This window comes from Pteronotus mesoamericanus, unplaced genomic scaffold, assembly GCF_021234165.1.
Source record: "Pteronotus mesoamericanus isolate MK-2021 breed Mesoamerican mustached bat unplaced genomic scaffold, CSHL_Meso_final scaffold_1186, whole genome shotgun sequence".
In the NCBI taxonomy this organism is placed as follows: domain Eukaryota; kingdom Metazoa; phylum Chordata; class Mammalia; order Chiroptera; family Mormoopidae; genus Pteronotus; species Pteronotus mesoamericanus.
In genome coordinates this window covers 12337686-12352806 of record NW_026555302.1, presented here as the reverse complement: position 1 = coordinate 12352806, position 15121 = coordinate 12337686, and the positions used below count along the sequence as shown (strand labels likewise).

Here is a 15121-nt window from a genome sequence, read left to right as displayed (position 1 = left end):
TTATTAATACATATATATTGATTAATAGTTTTTACAATACTGGGCCATTCTTACATTCCAATGATAAATTATGATTGGTGGTGTTATATTACTTTTATTATTTATACAAACCATTGTTCTAAAATTTTAAACTTTACACTCAAATATTAGTTAATATATTTTAGATTGCCTTTTATTATAACTCAACTTGAATAACCAGATATAACGAGATCCCTGATTTCTATTCATTAGTGATTTTTCTGGATTAATAAGCTCATTTGTTTTGGGGGGGGGGAGGGGTGTGTGTGTGTGTGTGTGTGTGTGTGTGTGTGTGTCCGTCCTAGTTAACTAGAATTTGCAAACTACTACTATACAAAAAGAAATAGTGGTTAAGTGTGAAGACTTTGAGTTCAGACAGACCAAGCTTTTGACATCAGCTCCACCACTCTCAGATTCTGTGATTTTGAAGAAGATATTTCACGTCATTACATCTCAAATTCCTCATCTGTAAGTTGAGGGCAACAGTGGTATTTACCTCCTGGCGTTGCTGTGAAGATGTACTGAGGTAATGATGCATGCAGAACAGGTAAAATGCATAGCACCTGTTGCTCAAGTCCTCAGCAGCCCTGCTTCTCAGCCTAGTCTAATATTCTTTTGGGAACCTGATGAAGCTTTTGGACCCACATAGATGCATTACACAAAACTTGCATCTTATTCTATAGGGTTCATGGACAGCAGATCCTGGATTCCATATTTTAATTTAAAATTTCTTTGTCTATGCACATAATAGTTTTCCTTTAATTTTTTTTATTTATTAAGACTTTGTTTTTTGCCAAGTATTATTTGGTATACAAAGATTCATACATGTTATATTTTCATGCATGCCTATATAATAATATAAATCGTTTCTATTAAACCCATAAAATAGCTTACTTCTTTTTTGACTAACATAGCCTTTCTTAATTATTATTGAGTTTTGATTCCTCTGATTTTTTTAATCTTTATTTAAATTTGCCACTGAGAATCATTATACTTATGATCTCCCCTTTTTCTCTTTCTCCCCCTTTTCCTCATTTTGTAAAGTATTCCTTTTGCTTAAGTCCTTCATTTTTTTTAAAAAAGACTAAACATTATGATGTTATAACATTCTTTTCTTTTTGTATTTTTCATTTTTATTGTGGTTCTTCCAGTACCCTTTAATCCCCTACACCCCTTCCTCACCATATCCTTCTTTTCTTTGATTATATTGTCTTTTTAAAATTTTAAGATGTGTTTAGTTTGTTATTTTTTCATTTTAATTGAGAAAAACTCTTGATAGTAGTTAAGTATTTTAAGACTTCGAATTCTCTAATTTTAAAAATAGATTTCTAGCACAGATTTCTCATTATAATTACAGAATGAAACATATATCCTTTCATATTTTAAAACTTTTTATGGCTCAGTGTATGATAAATATTTGTCAGCATTTCATCATTGTCTCAAAAGACAATTCTTATCTCATTTAATACATTTTATGTAAGTATAACAAGTATAATTCCGTAATTATATTCAATATCTCTTCTTTTGAAGAATTTTTATTTTTGCCTACCATATGCTAACACTTGACTGCTTAATCTTTCTTATAACTGTGTTCCTACTCTTTTTGTATTTTTTAATGATTTTCTTTAATAATTTCTATTTCTCCTTGTATCTTTAGTTATATAACATATATTTTAATAATTATATTTAATAATTTATAAATTTCATTTCTATGTGATTTTGGATAGTTCATATTATTAACTATGCTTTTTATTGTTTTAAAACAATTATACCTATTTCTCTTAATACTCTGACTTGAATTAAACACTGTGTCATATTAATATAGCCCTCTTGATTTCTTTCTGGTCACATTTAATATAATTTCCTCATGCTTTTATTAGGAGGCATCTACTTTTTTAAATTCAATTATGATCCTGGAAATCATTGCAAATATACATATTGCCTTTGTGTATTGATCTTATCTAAATAGACTTATTGCTTCATTTAAAATATTTGCAAGTTAAAAATATCAATATTTGGTCTACTTCTCACTTCACTTCAATCTTTGAAACAAATATTTAGCCCAAAAATTTAACAAAAGCAAATGGATACATTGATTTAGTTAGGAATGCATATTGTTTCTTCTCAAGTGTCTTTCTATACCATTGAAGTCACATATCCTGGAACATAAGAAAGCATTCACACTGAGATGTCACTTGTAACACACATTAGTAATTTAATGACTGCTCTTCTGGAGATGAATCACATGTAGACACCGCCCCTCCCAAAACCATACTTGCTGACCGTTGCCCAGGTCGACCCATAGCATTGCATGTGACTTTCTTCTTCAGTATGGCCAGTGTCTACTCTCAGTCTTCTTCATATTTAACACCCGAAGAGCACCTGTACACCCGCAGTTACGTGTGGCACCACAGCATCACGCTACTTTTGTAACCCTTGTTCATGACGTGAATCATTTTAGCTTTGTTTTAGGACAGTGATATGATTTCCAAGTACTTTGAAAGACACTGTTTTCTATTCCATCAAAATCTTAATTTTGCATTTTCTTAAAACAGATCATATATTCCTAGATGCTCAATACCATCCATTGAAAATTCAACTAGAAATTTCTGATAGCCGTTCAGAGCCTGATAATCCATTAGAGCCAATGAATGACAAATCAATCTTGCAGGATTTGAAAATTACCCAATATATTCCAAGATATTCCATTTCAAACAATGAGTCTCTGAGAAAGTATCTTGTCCAGTAGAGAAAAGAGATTGAGTCCCTCACAAGACTTCATACCTTACCATCTAATATCATCATCCTTTCAAAGAATAATTATTTTCACCTGAAAAAATCAGGAAGGACTGTTGTCTAGACCACATATGCCAAAGGGATAACAACTGTATCACAACTTTCTAGCTGCTGATGGGCAGGTTTCCTTTGCCATCAATTGGAAGATGCATTCCAATATCAGAAATGCTAAAATGTGAGAAACGTGATATCATGGATCAGAGAAAATGTGGCAGTAATTTATTTCAACTGCCCAATGCTGGGCATGGCTTTGTGGGCTCCGCTGAGAATGTAACCACTTTACCTGATTATGTCTGTGGAGAAAAATAGTCTGATTTCCAAATAACAGATGACAGATGTCATCCCTTTAGAGCTAAGACACCGTCACCAGTTTTCCGAGACTATTTAAAACCCACATGTCATATGGAGCCCAAAGCTGGGCCTCATTTTCCAGCCCACGCTCTCTTATCACTAAAAGAAGAAAAATCACCCAAGTTAGGTCATATTTGTTCTCTCTTCAATTCCATCATTACGCCTTTTTCTTGCCAGCTTTGTGGATCCCTTGCTGCAATTTGAAACGCAGCTGATGATAATGGAGTCAGCCTTTAAAGTGGTATTTGGGATCCCCAGTCTTGAGAAAGTGAAGGAAATGGGGGACGGCGAGGACAACGAGGACCTGGAGGTGAGAGTCAGCCCCTGGAATGGTGGCGCGACCTCTCGGGCACACCGCGTGCCGCCGGGGTGCGGCGCAGGCCTCTCCTGCGCCCGTTTAGATATGGTAGCTACACCGCAGTTCCCAGCACTGATCTCTGCCGGGCTCAGGGACACTGCGACCCACAGGCTGACGCATAGTGTAGGTTTCATGCGAACCCATGGGTGAAGGGGTTACTTGGTTGAGAAAGGGCAGGGAGTTTCCTGCAAGTTCTGCAAAGAAGGAAGTGTGAGCAGAGGAAGGTGGAGGAAGAGTCCCAGTGTAAGATCAGTAGTGCCGTGGCTGCTCTGCCCTGGGCACAGCTGTGCGGTGTGCGGCCAGGGCCTTCTGGAAGAGGCGCGGCCGTGGCTTTGGGCGAGCTCTCCTCACCGCAGCTGCGGCTCCCCATTCCTACCTTTGCTTTGTGGGGAGAACCCAGGACACCAGGGTGCAAAACCTATAGACAATGGGGTAAAATTTCGTGGAAGGCTGGCTGGCTGGCTGAACAACGTTTTTGTTTTTCAGGAATTATACCAAAGTATTTTCAACATATATGAGGACACACTCCTGATCTTAGTGTCTAAAGACTTCTACAAACTACAAATCTTAAAGGTAAAGTAAGAGGAAAAGGAGCAATTTTATCTTTGTGTCATAAATCTAAGTACACGGTACTTCACTTACTATTTCCCATTTGCCATACTTAACGTCTCCTTCAAATGTGGGGCAGCTGAAAAAAATGTTTTTCCTCCCAAGGTACACGAGTATCCCCTAAATGAAACCACCTCCCTGTATTTGAATTAAAGACACGCTCTTTTAAGAATTTAATTTTGGGAGACGGCATGAATGGATATTTGAGCAGCCAGGCGGTATGTGGCAATGTGAGCGAGAACACAGCGTGCGGCACCAGGGCACAGGACGGTCGGCCCGGACTGCGCCCGGGTCCCTGGAACAGGGGCCCGGGCTGTGACAGGGTCTCTACACATGTTCTCCCCTCGCAGCTCTGCGAAGGGGGACCCATGGCCATCTGTCCTTGTGGGTGCCATGCTCTCACCAGGGACCCTAACGGTCATTCAAAGCCCACTTTCACATCCAAGACCTCATTGTGTCCCTCATGTCCCAGCCAGAGACAGAAGACGTCTCTGGACATTGTATGGCCTTTAATTTTGCGTCCCATGCATGATGGCATCGGGGCAGCTGTCTGGAAATACTGGGAAACCAGACGCGCCTACACGGCCCGGAGGATCTGTGGGTTGTCCAAATCACAAAATACATTCAAGTGAAGATGCCAAGTTGGGGTGTGTAAGCGCAAAGACAGTGAAGGAAAGTGAAACACACTGAGCTAATCGGTGTGTAATTCGAGGCAAGTGTTTTCTGTGCACTTTAAAAATGTTAACTGCGCAGCTTTTTATACTATCATTCTTGCTCCATCATCACAGCGCCCCTCCCATGCTGCCTAGTGAGCAGTTACTGGACATCAGCCACTACGCTGGGTACTGACTACATGGGTTACGTCTCATCGGACACTTAACCCTGTGGGGTAGTTGCCATTATTTCTCCCGCTTTGCAGACGAGGACATGGAAGCAGAGAGAGGAGCAATAGTATATGCGATGCGAATGAGTGAATGAGCGAAGGAGCCGTTCTAACTTGGGAGCCTGTTACTTATGCATCTTGGTCGTACGCCTTTCACGGCTGGAAACACTCCCGATTCTCAAAATGCTCTGACCTTCACTCCCGGAAAAGGCAAAGGCGGACGCCCCTGAAATTTAGAGACACCTCTGCCCTAAGAAATGGGTTTCCAAGTGGTTTATACAACGTGGAGGGGCAGGGATGTGGCTGGCCATTGGCATGAATACTATGGACTCAACGGACTGCCTTAAGCAGCGTTAGTAGTGACCAGCCTGTGAAGCACAGGCAGACGTTTGCCCTTCCCAAGGTTGTGGATGTGCCACTGCACCGGAGGACTTAGGACGGACAGAAGTTACAGCAAGACAGACTGGAATCAAAATTTGCAAGAACTTTTTAACCATGCCGCCTCCAGAAATGTGCTGTGTAACCATGAGCCAGGAAATATCTGGGCAGTGAATTTAGAAAGAAAGTTTTGGGATGACATTCCAGGATCAGATAGCATTTCAGTTTTTTATACTGATAATCAGATCCTATGATTAAAAAAAAATTAGAGAGAATGTGTATTTTGAAAGAAAAAGAGGAAGAGCCGATGAACCCCCATCACCCTGAACTTTTCAGGGTGAGCATTAAAGGGCCTATTAGTAAACACTTGTTGGGTGGAATGGGACCAAATAAAACCCAGGTGTAGCTCCTGTAGCAGACAACGGAGTATACTAGTAGACGGCAGTATACTGGCTGGTGGTTGTGTATTTTTAAAATAAGTATAGGTTAGGTGTGAAATCATGGGAGACATGGGGCCCCTCGACGTGGTGAGGTTCCCTCTGTTTCGGAAACGCAAACACCGCGGCCCTGGGATGACTCTTGTCTTTTCAACAGGAAATGGCCATGTGGATGAGTAAAGACAGGTCCTACCTGCAGGACAGAGTCATGGTGATCATCAGCAGAGTGCTCATCTTTGCTTCCAGGAAAGTCAAGAGAAGTGTAAGTCACCGCAGCGTCTGAAGACCACGTGTCTGCAGCACCTCAGCGGCCGCGCGCGGGTGCGGCTGTGCGGGCAGGTGGGGGCACCAGGGACAGCGTCCACGTCCTGCGTGGCTCTGTCAGTCAGTCAGCAGAATCCCTGAAGCCACAGCTCGCGATCTCTCATGCTTCACGCCCACAGCAGGAGCGTGTCATGGGCAGCTTTTCACTCACTGTCTCGAGTCTCCTCTGCAGACCATGACCCATGTTATTTGTAACCTTCTCAAGTCTTCCACCCTTGGTTTCCTTCTTGTTTCTCCTTTTCTGTCATACTTTAAACGACTATTTACTTATGTTAAATTTATGCAAGTGACTCCTCAGTACTTTCACTGCAACCTGCTGGCGATGCAGACGAAGCAGCCTTTACTGCCCTCCCCATGCGAGTCCCCTCTTTCTGCGCTGGGCCCCGCGTGTCCTGCCCAGCAGCTTTCTAGCTGCCTCAGTGTTTCTTTACTAGGTCATATTTACCCGTGGTCCTGCGATTTGCTCTTTTTGTACAAATAATATGTCCTACAGATATTTTCATAGATTTATTTCATTCTTTTAACCACGGCATACACTCGATAACTTTAATATAGTAAAATCTACTTAACTATTCTTCGGCAGATGGACTTTTCAACGGGAAGGTCTGGTATATTTTTTTTTCTACTTCAAGCAACACAACAGTGGCCATCTTTGTGCAAGGGTGTGAGTGTGCTCAGGAAGACAGCAGATCAAAAGGAGTGAGTAGATGCAAGTTGAGGAACGTACAGCTGTCTCCCAGCACGTGTGCCTTCAACACTCGAGTGGCTACTCTGTCACACCTTCACAAACACAGGGTTCTCGTCAGGCCGCTTTGCCAGGGCCTTTCAGGTGGAGAAGGACCAGGGTCTCCCACCTGCTGATGCGGACCGGGGTTGTCCGCATGTGGAATGACCTTCTTGCCTGCCTTTCATACCGTCTGCAAACATGCCTCCCCCTTGCAGATACGCAGCGTCTCTTGGTAGCAGTTGCAAAGCTCACTGTCCCCTGCCCACAGCCCACCCCGCCACTGTCAAAGCACAGATGTGTAAGCTCACACACACTGCTGAGGGCTCCCAGCTCCGACTGAGGCTTGTCTGAGAAGCCGGGTGGGGCCCCCACCGCTCTGCCCTGCAGTGCCTGCCTCGGGCCACCAGGTGGAAGCAGACCGGCGCAGGCCAGAGCGCGGGGCCGCAGCTCCGGCTGGGGGCGAGGCACGCCTCGCCAAAGGAACCTCCTTTCTCAAGAATGTCTTCTAAAGGTGGCTAAGGCGATGATGTTAATGGGGGTGGGGGAGTGAGTATATAAAACAAAACGATCAAAAATATTAATACCTTAAATATTTAAAATATTTTAATAAATTAAAAGCTGATGATAATGGAGTCTGAGGACGTTTGTGGAAGAAAAAGTGATCTTTTCAGTTATACTTCTGGACCCTGACCCAGGTCACTTCACATTCTTCTTCAGAACAACTGTGTTTGTGTAAGAGAGAGAGACAGACAGACAGAGAGGTGTGGGCGGGCCAAGCAGCAGCAGAGACGGGGGTAAGGGCCCACGAGAGAAGTAGAAGGAAGGACCACCAAGCCTTGGGACCCCCTAGAGGACCGGCTTGACTCTAGTTTTACCACCAACATTTGCACCAACCATCAAAGTATTTATCTAGGAAAAGTAACCACTTGTCTTAGAGACAAGAAGATTCTGCAGGCCCACGAGCTTACCAAACCTACATGTGGACAGAGCCCTTTAAAAACAGAACATAACAAAAAAAAATTTAGTAACTCTACTGCAACCTTCAAGAAGCAAAATGTCTCTTCCACCTCTCTTTTGTCTCCACTGCCACCGTTTTGCATTTAATCTGGTCAAACAAATCACTCAAGGTGAAAACCTAAATATTTGAGCAGCCTACATTTTAAGGACATGGCAGGGAACAATACTTCAGTGTGTGCGAGTAGCTTTGCATCAGAAGTCAGTGCTCTGAATTTTAAACAATGAATTTCCCTGGGAAGAATCAGAGCAATTTCAGGAGGAAAAGTCACGTTTCTGCAGTGGCTGAGAGACTCACCCAAAGTTTCCCATACAGGGAGAGGAAAGCCCGCATGTGCTTGGGTATCGACCTCCATGACTTCCCCCCAGGTATCCTAGGAATCTGCTACCTGCCGGTTGCTACCTGATTTATGAAATGCAAACTAATAGCGACTCACCAAGCCACTGTTAAATGCGAACTAATATTAGTGACTCAGCAAGTCACTGTTATCTCTGAGCACTTGCTACAAACTTTCCTTCCTGTCATCTACCTTACCCCCCTTAGTCTCCATAATAAGTGTTACAAGATAACATTTGTTACCTGCAGTTAGCAGATTTGGAACCTACATAGAGAGGAACCTAAGGCTCAGTAACAGCACCAAGTCGGGCACACGGCTTCTGTGCACCCTCAGGCTCACCTTTTCCTCAGCCTGGTGTGTATGTGAGAGAGTCAGGTACAGACGTCCAATGCTGACTCTGCACAGCAACACATTTCGCCCTTTGTTTTCTGCCAGGCAAGTGTGGATGTCCCCTGCCTGGGGGTGCTGGCAGCAGAGCTGTGCCTCTTGTGCTCACACACCAACCGGCGCATCACCGAGCAGGCGTCCTTGGGAATGTACCACCTCCTGTGCATCGCCAAGCATCAGAACGGTAAGGTCGAGTCACCCTCTTCATGAAGGGTCACTGAGAATCTGTTGCTAAAATAAGAACCCCCCCAAAAGAAAATAGAAAGCAGAAAAACAATAAGAGAACAGCAATGAAGCCAAAAACAGAGGGGAGAGAAGCAGAGAGAAGACACAAATTACCAGTATCAGGCATAAGAAAAAAGAGGTCACTAAAAATTTGATGGGTATTAAAAGAATAGTAAGGGATATTATGAACACCTTCGTGCCAATTTGACAAATCAGACACATTTATTGGAAACACAAATTACCAAAGATCCCTCGAGAAGAAATAGATAACCTGAATATCCTACATCTAACAAAGAAAATGAACTTGCAGTTAAAAACTTTCTTACAAAGAAAACTCCAGCAAACATTCAAGGAAAATTATACCAATTCTATACAAATTCATGCAGAAATGTGAGGATGAAGAAATACTTTCCAACTCAATCTAGGAGGCCAGCATTATTCTAATACCAAAACCACATAAAGACATTACAAAAAAATAAAAACAAAAACAAAAAACTACAGACCAATGTCTCTCAAGGACATAGATCCAAAACTTTTTAGTAAGTTTAGCAAATCAAATACTGCAATACATAAAAAGAATAATATACCATGGCCACTTAGAATTTATCCCAGGAGTGAAATATCAAGTTAACATTTGAACATCAATCAATGTAACATGTTATATTCACAGATGAAAGAAGAAACTATATGATCATATCAGTAGACATAGAAAAAGCATTTGGCAAAATTAAGCATCCATTTCTGATTTTTAAAAAATACTCTCAGAAAACTAGAAATAAAAAGTGAGCATCCTCTACCTGCTGAAGTACACCTGTGAAAAACCTACAGCTAACATACTTGATAGTGAAATACTGAACGATTTTCCCAAAAGACCGGGAAAGAGACAAGGATATGCGCTGTTAGCACTTCTATTCAACACCGTGCTGAACGGTCCTGAAACAGATCCACACATATATGGTGAAATGAATTTTGACCAGGCAAGTCCGTGGAAAAAGGATACATTTCAATAAATAGTGTCTAGAAAATTGGTCATTTCATACGATGATGGGGGGTAGTGAACCCACAATATGCAGATTATATACCATAGAAATGTACACTTGAAACTCATATATTATTAACCAATGTCACCCCAATAAATTGAATTTTAATAATTGGTTATTTGTAGGCAAAAAAGGAAGTTTGATCTATATCTCATACATGTACAAAAGCTAATTCAAAATGGCTCATAGGACTAAATGTAAAACCTAAAACTATGAAACTAGAAGAAACCTTTGTACCTTGGATTAGGCAAAGATTTCTCAAATACAATACCAAAAGCATAACTCATAAATGAAAAAAAAAATTAAGAATTTCTGCTCTTTGAAAGACCCTGTTAAGAGAAAAGGTAAGCCATGGACTGGGAGGAAACATTTGCTAGTTGCATAACTGATAACAGACTTGTACCCAGAATTTTAAAACACTCCAAATCCAATAAGAAAACAGAGTCAAATTTAAGAAAAATAGTAGATTTGAATAGTTACTTCACCAAAGAAATACAAATGTCAAGGAAACATACCAAACCATGTTCAATATACAGTCATAAAAGGAATGTAAATTCAAACTGTCACAAGACACCATGGGACACCCCTTACAATGTCTGAAGCTGGAAAAACTGTCCATGCCACATGTGACTAAAGATGTGAGGAACTGAAACACCCACACTGCCAGCAGATATGTTAAATGATACAACTTTGGAAAGCCATCTGGCAGTAACCTAAAAGGTATACACACACCTACCATATGCTCCAGTCATTTAACAATCTGGTACTTACCTACAAGAAGTGAAAACAAATATTCATAAAGAGACTGGAGCATGCACGTGAACAGCACCTTTATTTGTAATAGCCAAAAACTGGAAACAACCCAAATGTCCATCAATCAGCAGGCAATTAGACAAACGAGTGATGGTATACACAGAGCAGAATAGCATTCAGTGAAGAGGAATGAACGTCTGATACATCCAACAGCATGGATGCATCACAGATCATTCTGCCACCTGACAGATGTCAGACAACAAAAGAGTACATACTAGGCAACTCCACTTGCATAAAATCGGAAAATACAACCTTAACAGAAAGCAGATCAATAGCTGCTTTTGGATCCACCCGGGGGCAGATCCAAGGAAGCAGGTGTGTTACCAAAGGGCATGAGGAAACTTTTGGAAGTGGTGACTCAACATTGTTTCATTTTATACAGTAATGTTTTCGTGAATATATAGGTACATAAACACTTAACCAAATGGTAGACTTTAAATATGTTGTGTGTCAGTTATATCTCTGTAAAGCTGATAGCAAATGAAATCATTTAAAAATCCAGCTTCTCTGGAACCAAAGACACCTGCCCCTGAAGCTCTGGTGGAGAGCTTCTGGCTTTCCTGCAACACGCCCCCCACCCCCCCACCCCCGCCCAACCCCGCTGACCCCGTCACCCAACCGCCACCACCAGCCCTGGCTGAACACCTCCAAGTCTGCTCTTCTACCAGCGGGCTCTCCGGTAGCTTTCTGAGAGCCCCAAACGATGGCTCGGGGACCTACCCTATCGGCACCTGTCCACCTATGGACTCGTCTACGTTCTTCATTCCCATTGCACAGAGGCCTCTCCTCCAGCACTGGGTGAACCTAGGCCCCTGCAGCCCAGCCCTGATAGTTTACATGACCAAACTGCCACCGGGGTGCTAAACATCCAGGAGACTTCCAATCTCCAGAACTGGGCAGGAAGAGGAAACTGGAAATAGCAGTGTCATAGAAGGAACCAGGGATCGAATTTAAAAAATTATTAAACTCTTTTCCTTCATACAGATGATATTATACAAAATACAACTGCTAAGTATGAGCAGTCTGGAAGCCACTGTTTCCTGTCTTCTCCCTCTGACATAGAATTCCTGCTCAACATCTTGCAAGAAGACAAAACTAAAGTTGCTCAGGTAACTTAGCCCCCGTTTTATCTTACGCTTTCGTTTCCTGTGTAGTAGTATTTTCTGTGACAGCTTATTGCAACATAATTTATACTTTAACATTGTTTCATTATATATGGAATATATACAAGAAATATGCAATGAAAGAAAATATCATTCATCTTTCTTAACTGAGAAATGCATAATCATGTAACTTTGTTCACAATTTCTGTTCCATGGCCCATGGATATTCTTCTAACTTGAAAAGGCGTTGTTTGAATGGCCGTTTTTGTGCCTCACTCATGGACTCCTGGGCCTTTGTCCCTCCCGGGGAAAGAGGAAGGTCCACACTCCTTCCCACCCCAGCCTCTTCTGTATCTTCTATGTTTGTCCCTGAACTGAGCAAAATTGTTTCCAAAGCTGAAAGGGCTTAAGATTTCTAATATGTGAGTGGCTGAGTTGGGGTAAAACCAGGATTTCATGGTTCCTCTTGGCCTCAATGCTACGGTTTTCCCCTTTCTCCCGCGCCTGCCCTCAGAGCTGACTTACTCAGGTGAAAATGTTTTAATTGCTTTAAACATCTTAATTAATTAATTAATTAATTTAGTTTGAACTACAGTCATCTTGAGACCAGCACAGTGTAAATGATCGTTTTTAACATTTTTTAATGGAGGACGAGGCCCAAAACAGCACAAGTGACTACAGCCTGCAAAAACCATGCAGCACCCCCAGCGCCAGGGCTTCCCCGCGGTCCCTGAGGTCGGGGTGAGGAGGCGGGGCCCGCGGTCACGGCTCGCTCTCTGGGTTTCAGAGCATAGGGCAGATGTTGCTGCCGTCCTTGCTGACTGACTTCGTGTGGAGTCTCCTGACCCGACTCTCAGCGCCGGACCACGGAGTGGCGAAGGAAGCGGCCACCATGCTGAAGCTGACGCTGGAATACCACGCCCACAAGGTCACCATGGTGAGACACTGGCCCAGGGCTCCGCTGGTCTTCGGTGTAGATCTGCTTCTTGTCATATGCAGTCCTGGCCACTGCATCGTCATGTCATTAATGACGCAAGGTTTTTTTGGTGAAATATTTCAAGCATACAGAAAAGCTTAGAAAATAACGTAATGAACATTTTACCCGCCCATCATCCAAATCATAACATCTTGCCATATTTACTTCAAATTTTTAAAAGAAATAATGTTAGCCCTGGCTGGTGTGGCTCAGTGGATTGAGCGCCGGCCTCCAAACCAAAGGGTCGCCGATTCGATTCCCAGTCAGGGCACAGGCCTAGGTTACAGGCCGGGTCCCCAGCAGGGGGCGCACAATATGCAGCCACACATTGATGTTTCTCTCCCTTTCTCCTCTCTAAAAATAAATAAATAAAATCTTTTTTTAAAAAAAGAAACAATGTTAATAACAATAAACTAGTACAGCTATAATTCAAATTGCCCTCGTAGCCATTAAGGGGAGTTTTTAAGGGCCCCCCCGCCTGCTGTCGGCTGGGCCCCAAAGTGAAACGTGGGACTTCTTGTTCAAAACACAGGAGGAAGTGCCATGAAAGGCACACGCACACGATGCCCTTCCCTTGTCTGTCTGCCTCTCTTTCTGTCTGTCTGTCTGACACTCTCTCTCTCTCTCTCTTTCTTTCTGTTTGTCATGGTGTTTTTATTTAAAGGCTTTCTAAGTAAAAAACAACTAAAATTTAAATTATTGGTATGAATTTTACCATCCATCTTTATGTTGTGCAATTCCAATTACAGATGTAAATATAAGAGCATTTAACTCAACAAAATGATGCAGTTCACAGCTCCACGTGCATGGTTTTCATCCTTACCAGAAGATGGGCAAGACTACAGAACTCCACTGTTTTTATTTCATTTCTTGTCATTCACACATTGTATTGACATTCCCTACCCTCAGCTCATGGATGGGGAAGAAAGGCTGGAAGGGAAAGGATGTACGTGTTCCCCATCTTTCCCTTCCCTTCCCTTCCCTTCCTCACCTGAGTGCCCACCTCACACGCATTCTGACTGCCCACGGAACCCCTGCGCACCCCAGGTCCCCTGGGGTCCTGGGCACAGGAACCACGGCTGACTCACAGATTACACTCATCTCCTCTGCTCACATGTGTGCTCCACTGTCCCGTGGGAGTTCACTCCCAAAACACAAACGCAAAGACAAAAGCACTAAAAATTGGGAGAGGGCATTAGCTGAGCTTTAAACAAAGTGAGGGACTGTCTGAGATGGGACCCTGCACAAAGACACAGGTCACACACCCCTGAAACCAGCCCCAGTGGCGAGAGGAGGGTGCAACTTCATCTCCCACTCCCAACCTCGCCGTGCTCCGTGCCTGAACAGAAACAAGAGCTCGGGCTCCGGGTCAGAGAGCAGCAGGGGGCAAAGCTCCTTGCAGGTCCCCAGCGCCACCACCACGGGGCGCGCTGACAGCAGGCGTGGAACCAGGGGAGAGCAGAAAGGCAGTGGGCATGTCCGTGACAAAGGAGAGCTCTTCCCTCCCACGGTGGGACAGGGAGGCTGGGGAAAGCCATGCCTAGTCCCTGGAGAGGAGAGAAGCCAAACCAGCCAGCACGAGAGTTAAATCATTAGACACGGAAAGAAAACCTCAACAGGCAGGCAGGCAGCAACTCAACACCCGGCCCAGCTCCCACAAACCACCAAATTACTGAATCACATGGACTCGTTTCTTAAACAGGTCCGAAAATCAGTAATAGTAAGAAACTGCATGTGGCTGAACCTGTCTCCCCAAACCCCATAAAAGGCACACCCAGCTTGTGGCCTTACAGTCTCTAAATAAGGGAGGTCTTTCCTCAAGGGTCACAGCAGGCCATTGCTTCTGTGACAGGGCAGTGACAGGGCTGGCTTGTTTGGGGGACACGCTGCTTTCAGAGGCGGCAAGGAGAGGAAAGGGCTCTAAACCCAGCAGTCGACAGGTTCAGGGACGAGAGTAACGGTTCGGTGTCCCCTGTTTCCGGTCCCCTTGGTGCATGCATTGGGGAGGGATCTCTGTGCTACCTAGCGCTTCACCTTTTTTCTTTCGCTTGGAGCAGTGGATAGAGCGCGCATCGCTGAATTGTATCTGATGCAATCACAACAGCATATTCATGTACTTTTCATAAACTTTTCAGCTTATGGCTTCTGGGGAGTATTTTCAACACAACACGTGAACTGGGTGGATGACATCTGATGCTGAACATCCAAGCGTTGATCTGGGACAAACTCCCAGGTCTTACTCGTGCTCAAGAATGAATAAAAATGGGAAAAAATAAAACATGGGGCCTATAAACAGAATTTCCTAGATTATGACTCAGTGCCTACTATTCTGGGCCATCCCTCC

General features: G+C 43.3%; 1 protein-coding gene across 1 annotated transcript in view; it reads left to right on the top strand.

The window, feature by feature from the left end:
• MROH9 (maestro heat like repeat family member 9) overlaps positions 1-15121 on the top strand; it is a 61125-nt gene that overhangs the window by 27123 nt on the left and 18881 nt on the right. Inside the window, exons 4-9 of the mRNA XM_054587599.1 lie at positions 3343-3475; positions 4010-4096; positions 5988-6092; positions 8669-8804; positions 11683-11807; positions 12589-12738. Of these exons, the coding sequence (XP_054443574.1) occupies positions 3343-3475; positions 4010-4096; positions 5988-6092; positions 8669-8804; positions 11683-11807; positions 12589-12738 (736 nt within the window). The remainder of the gene's footprint in view (positions 1-3342; positions 3476-4009; positions 4097-5987; positions 6093-8668; positions 8805-11682; positions 11808-12588; positions 12739-15121) is intronic.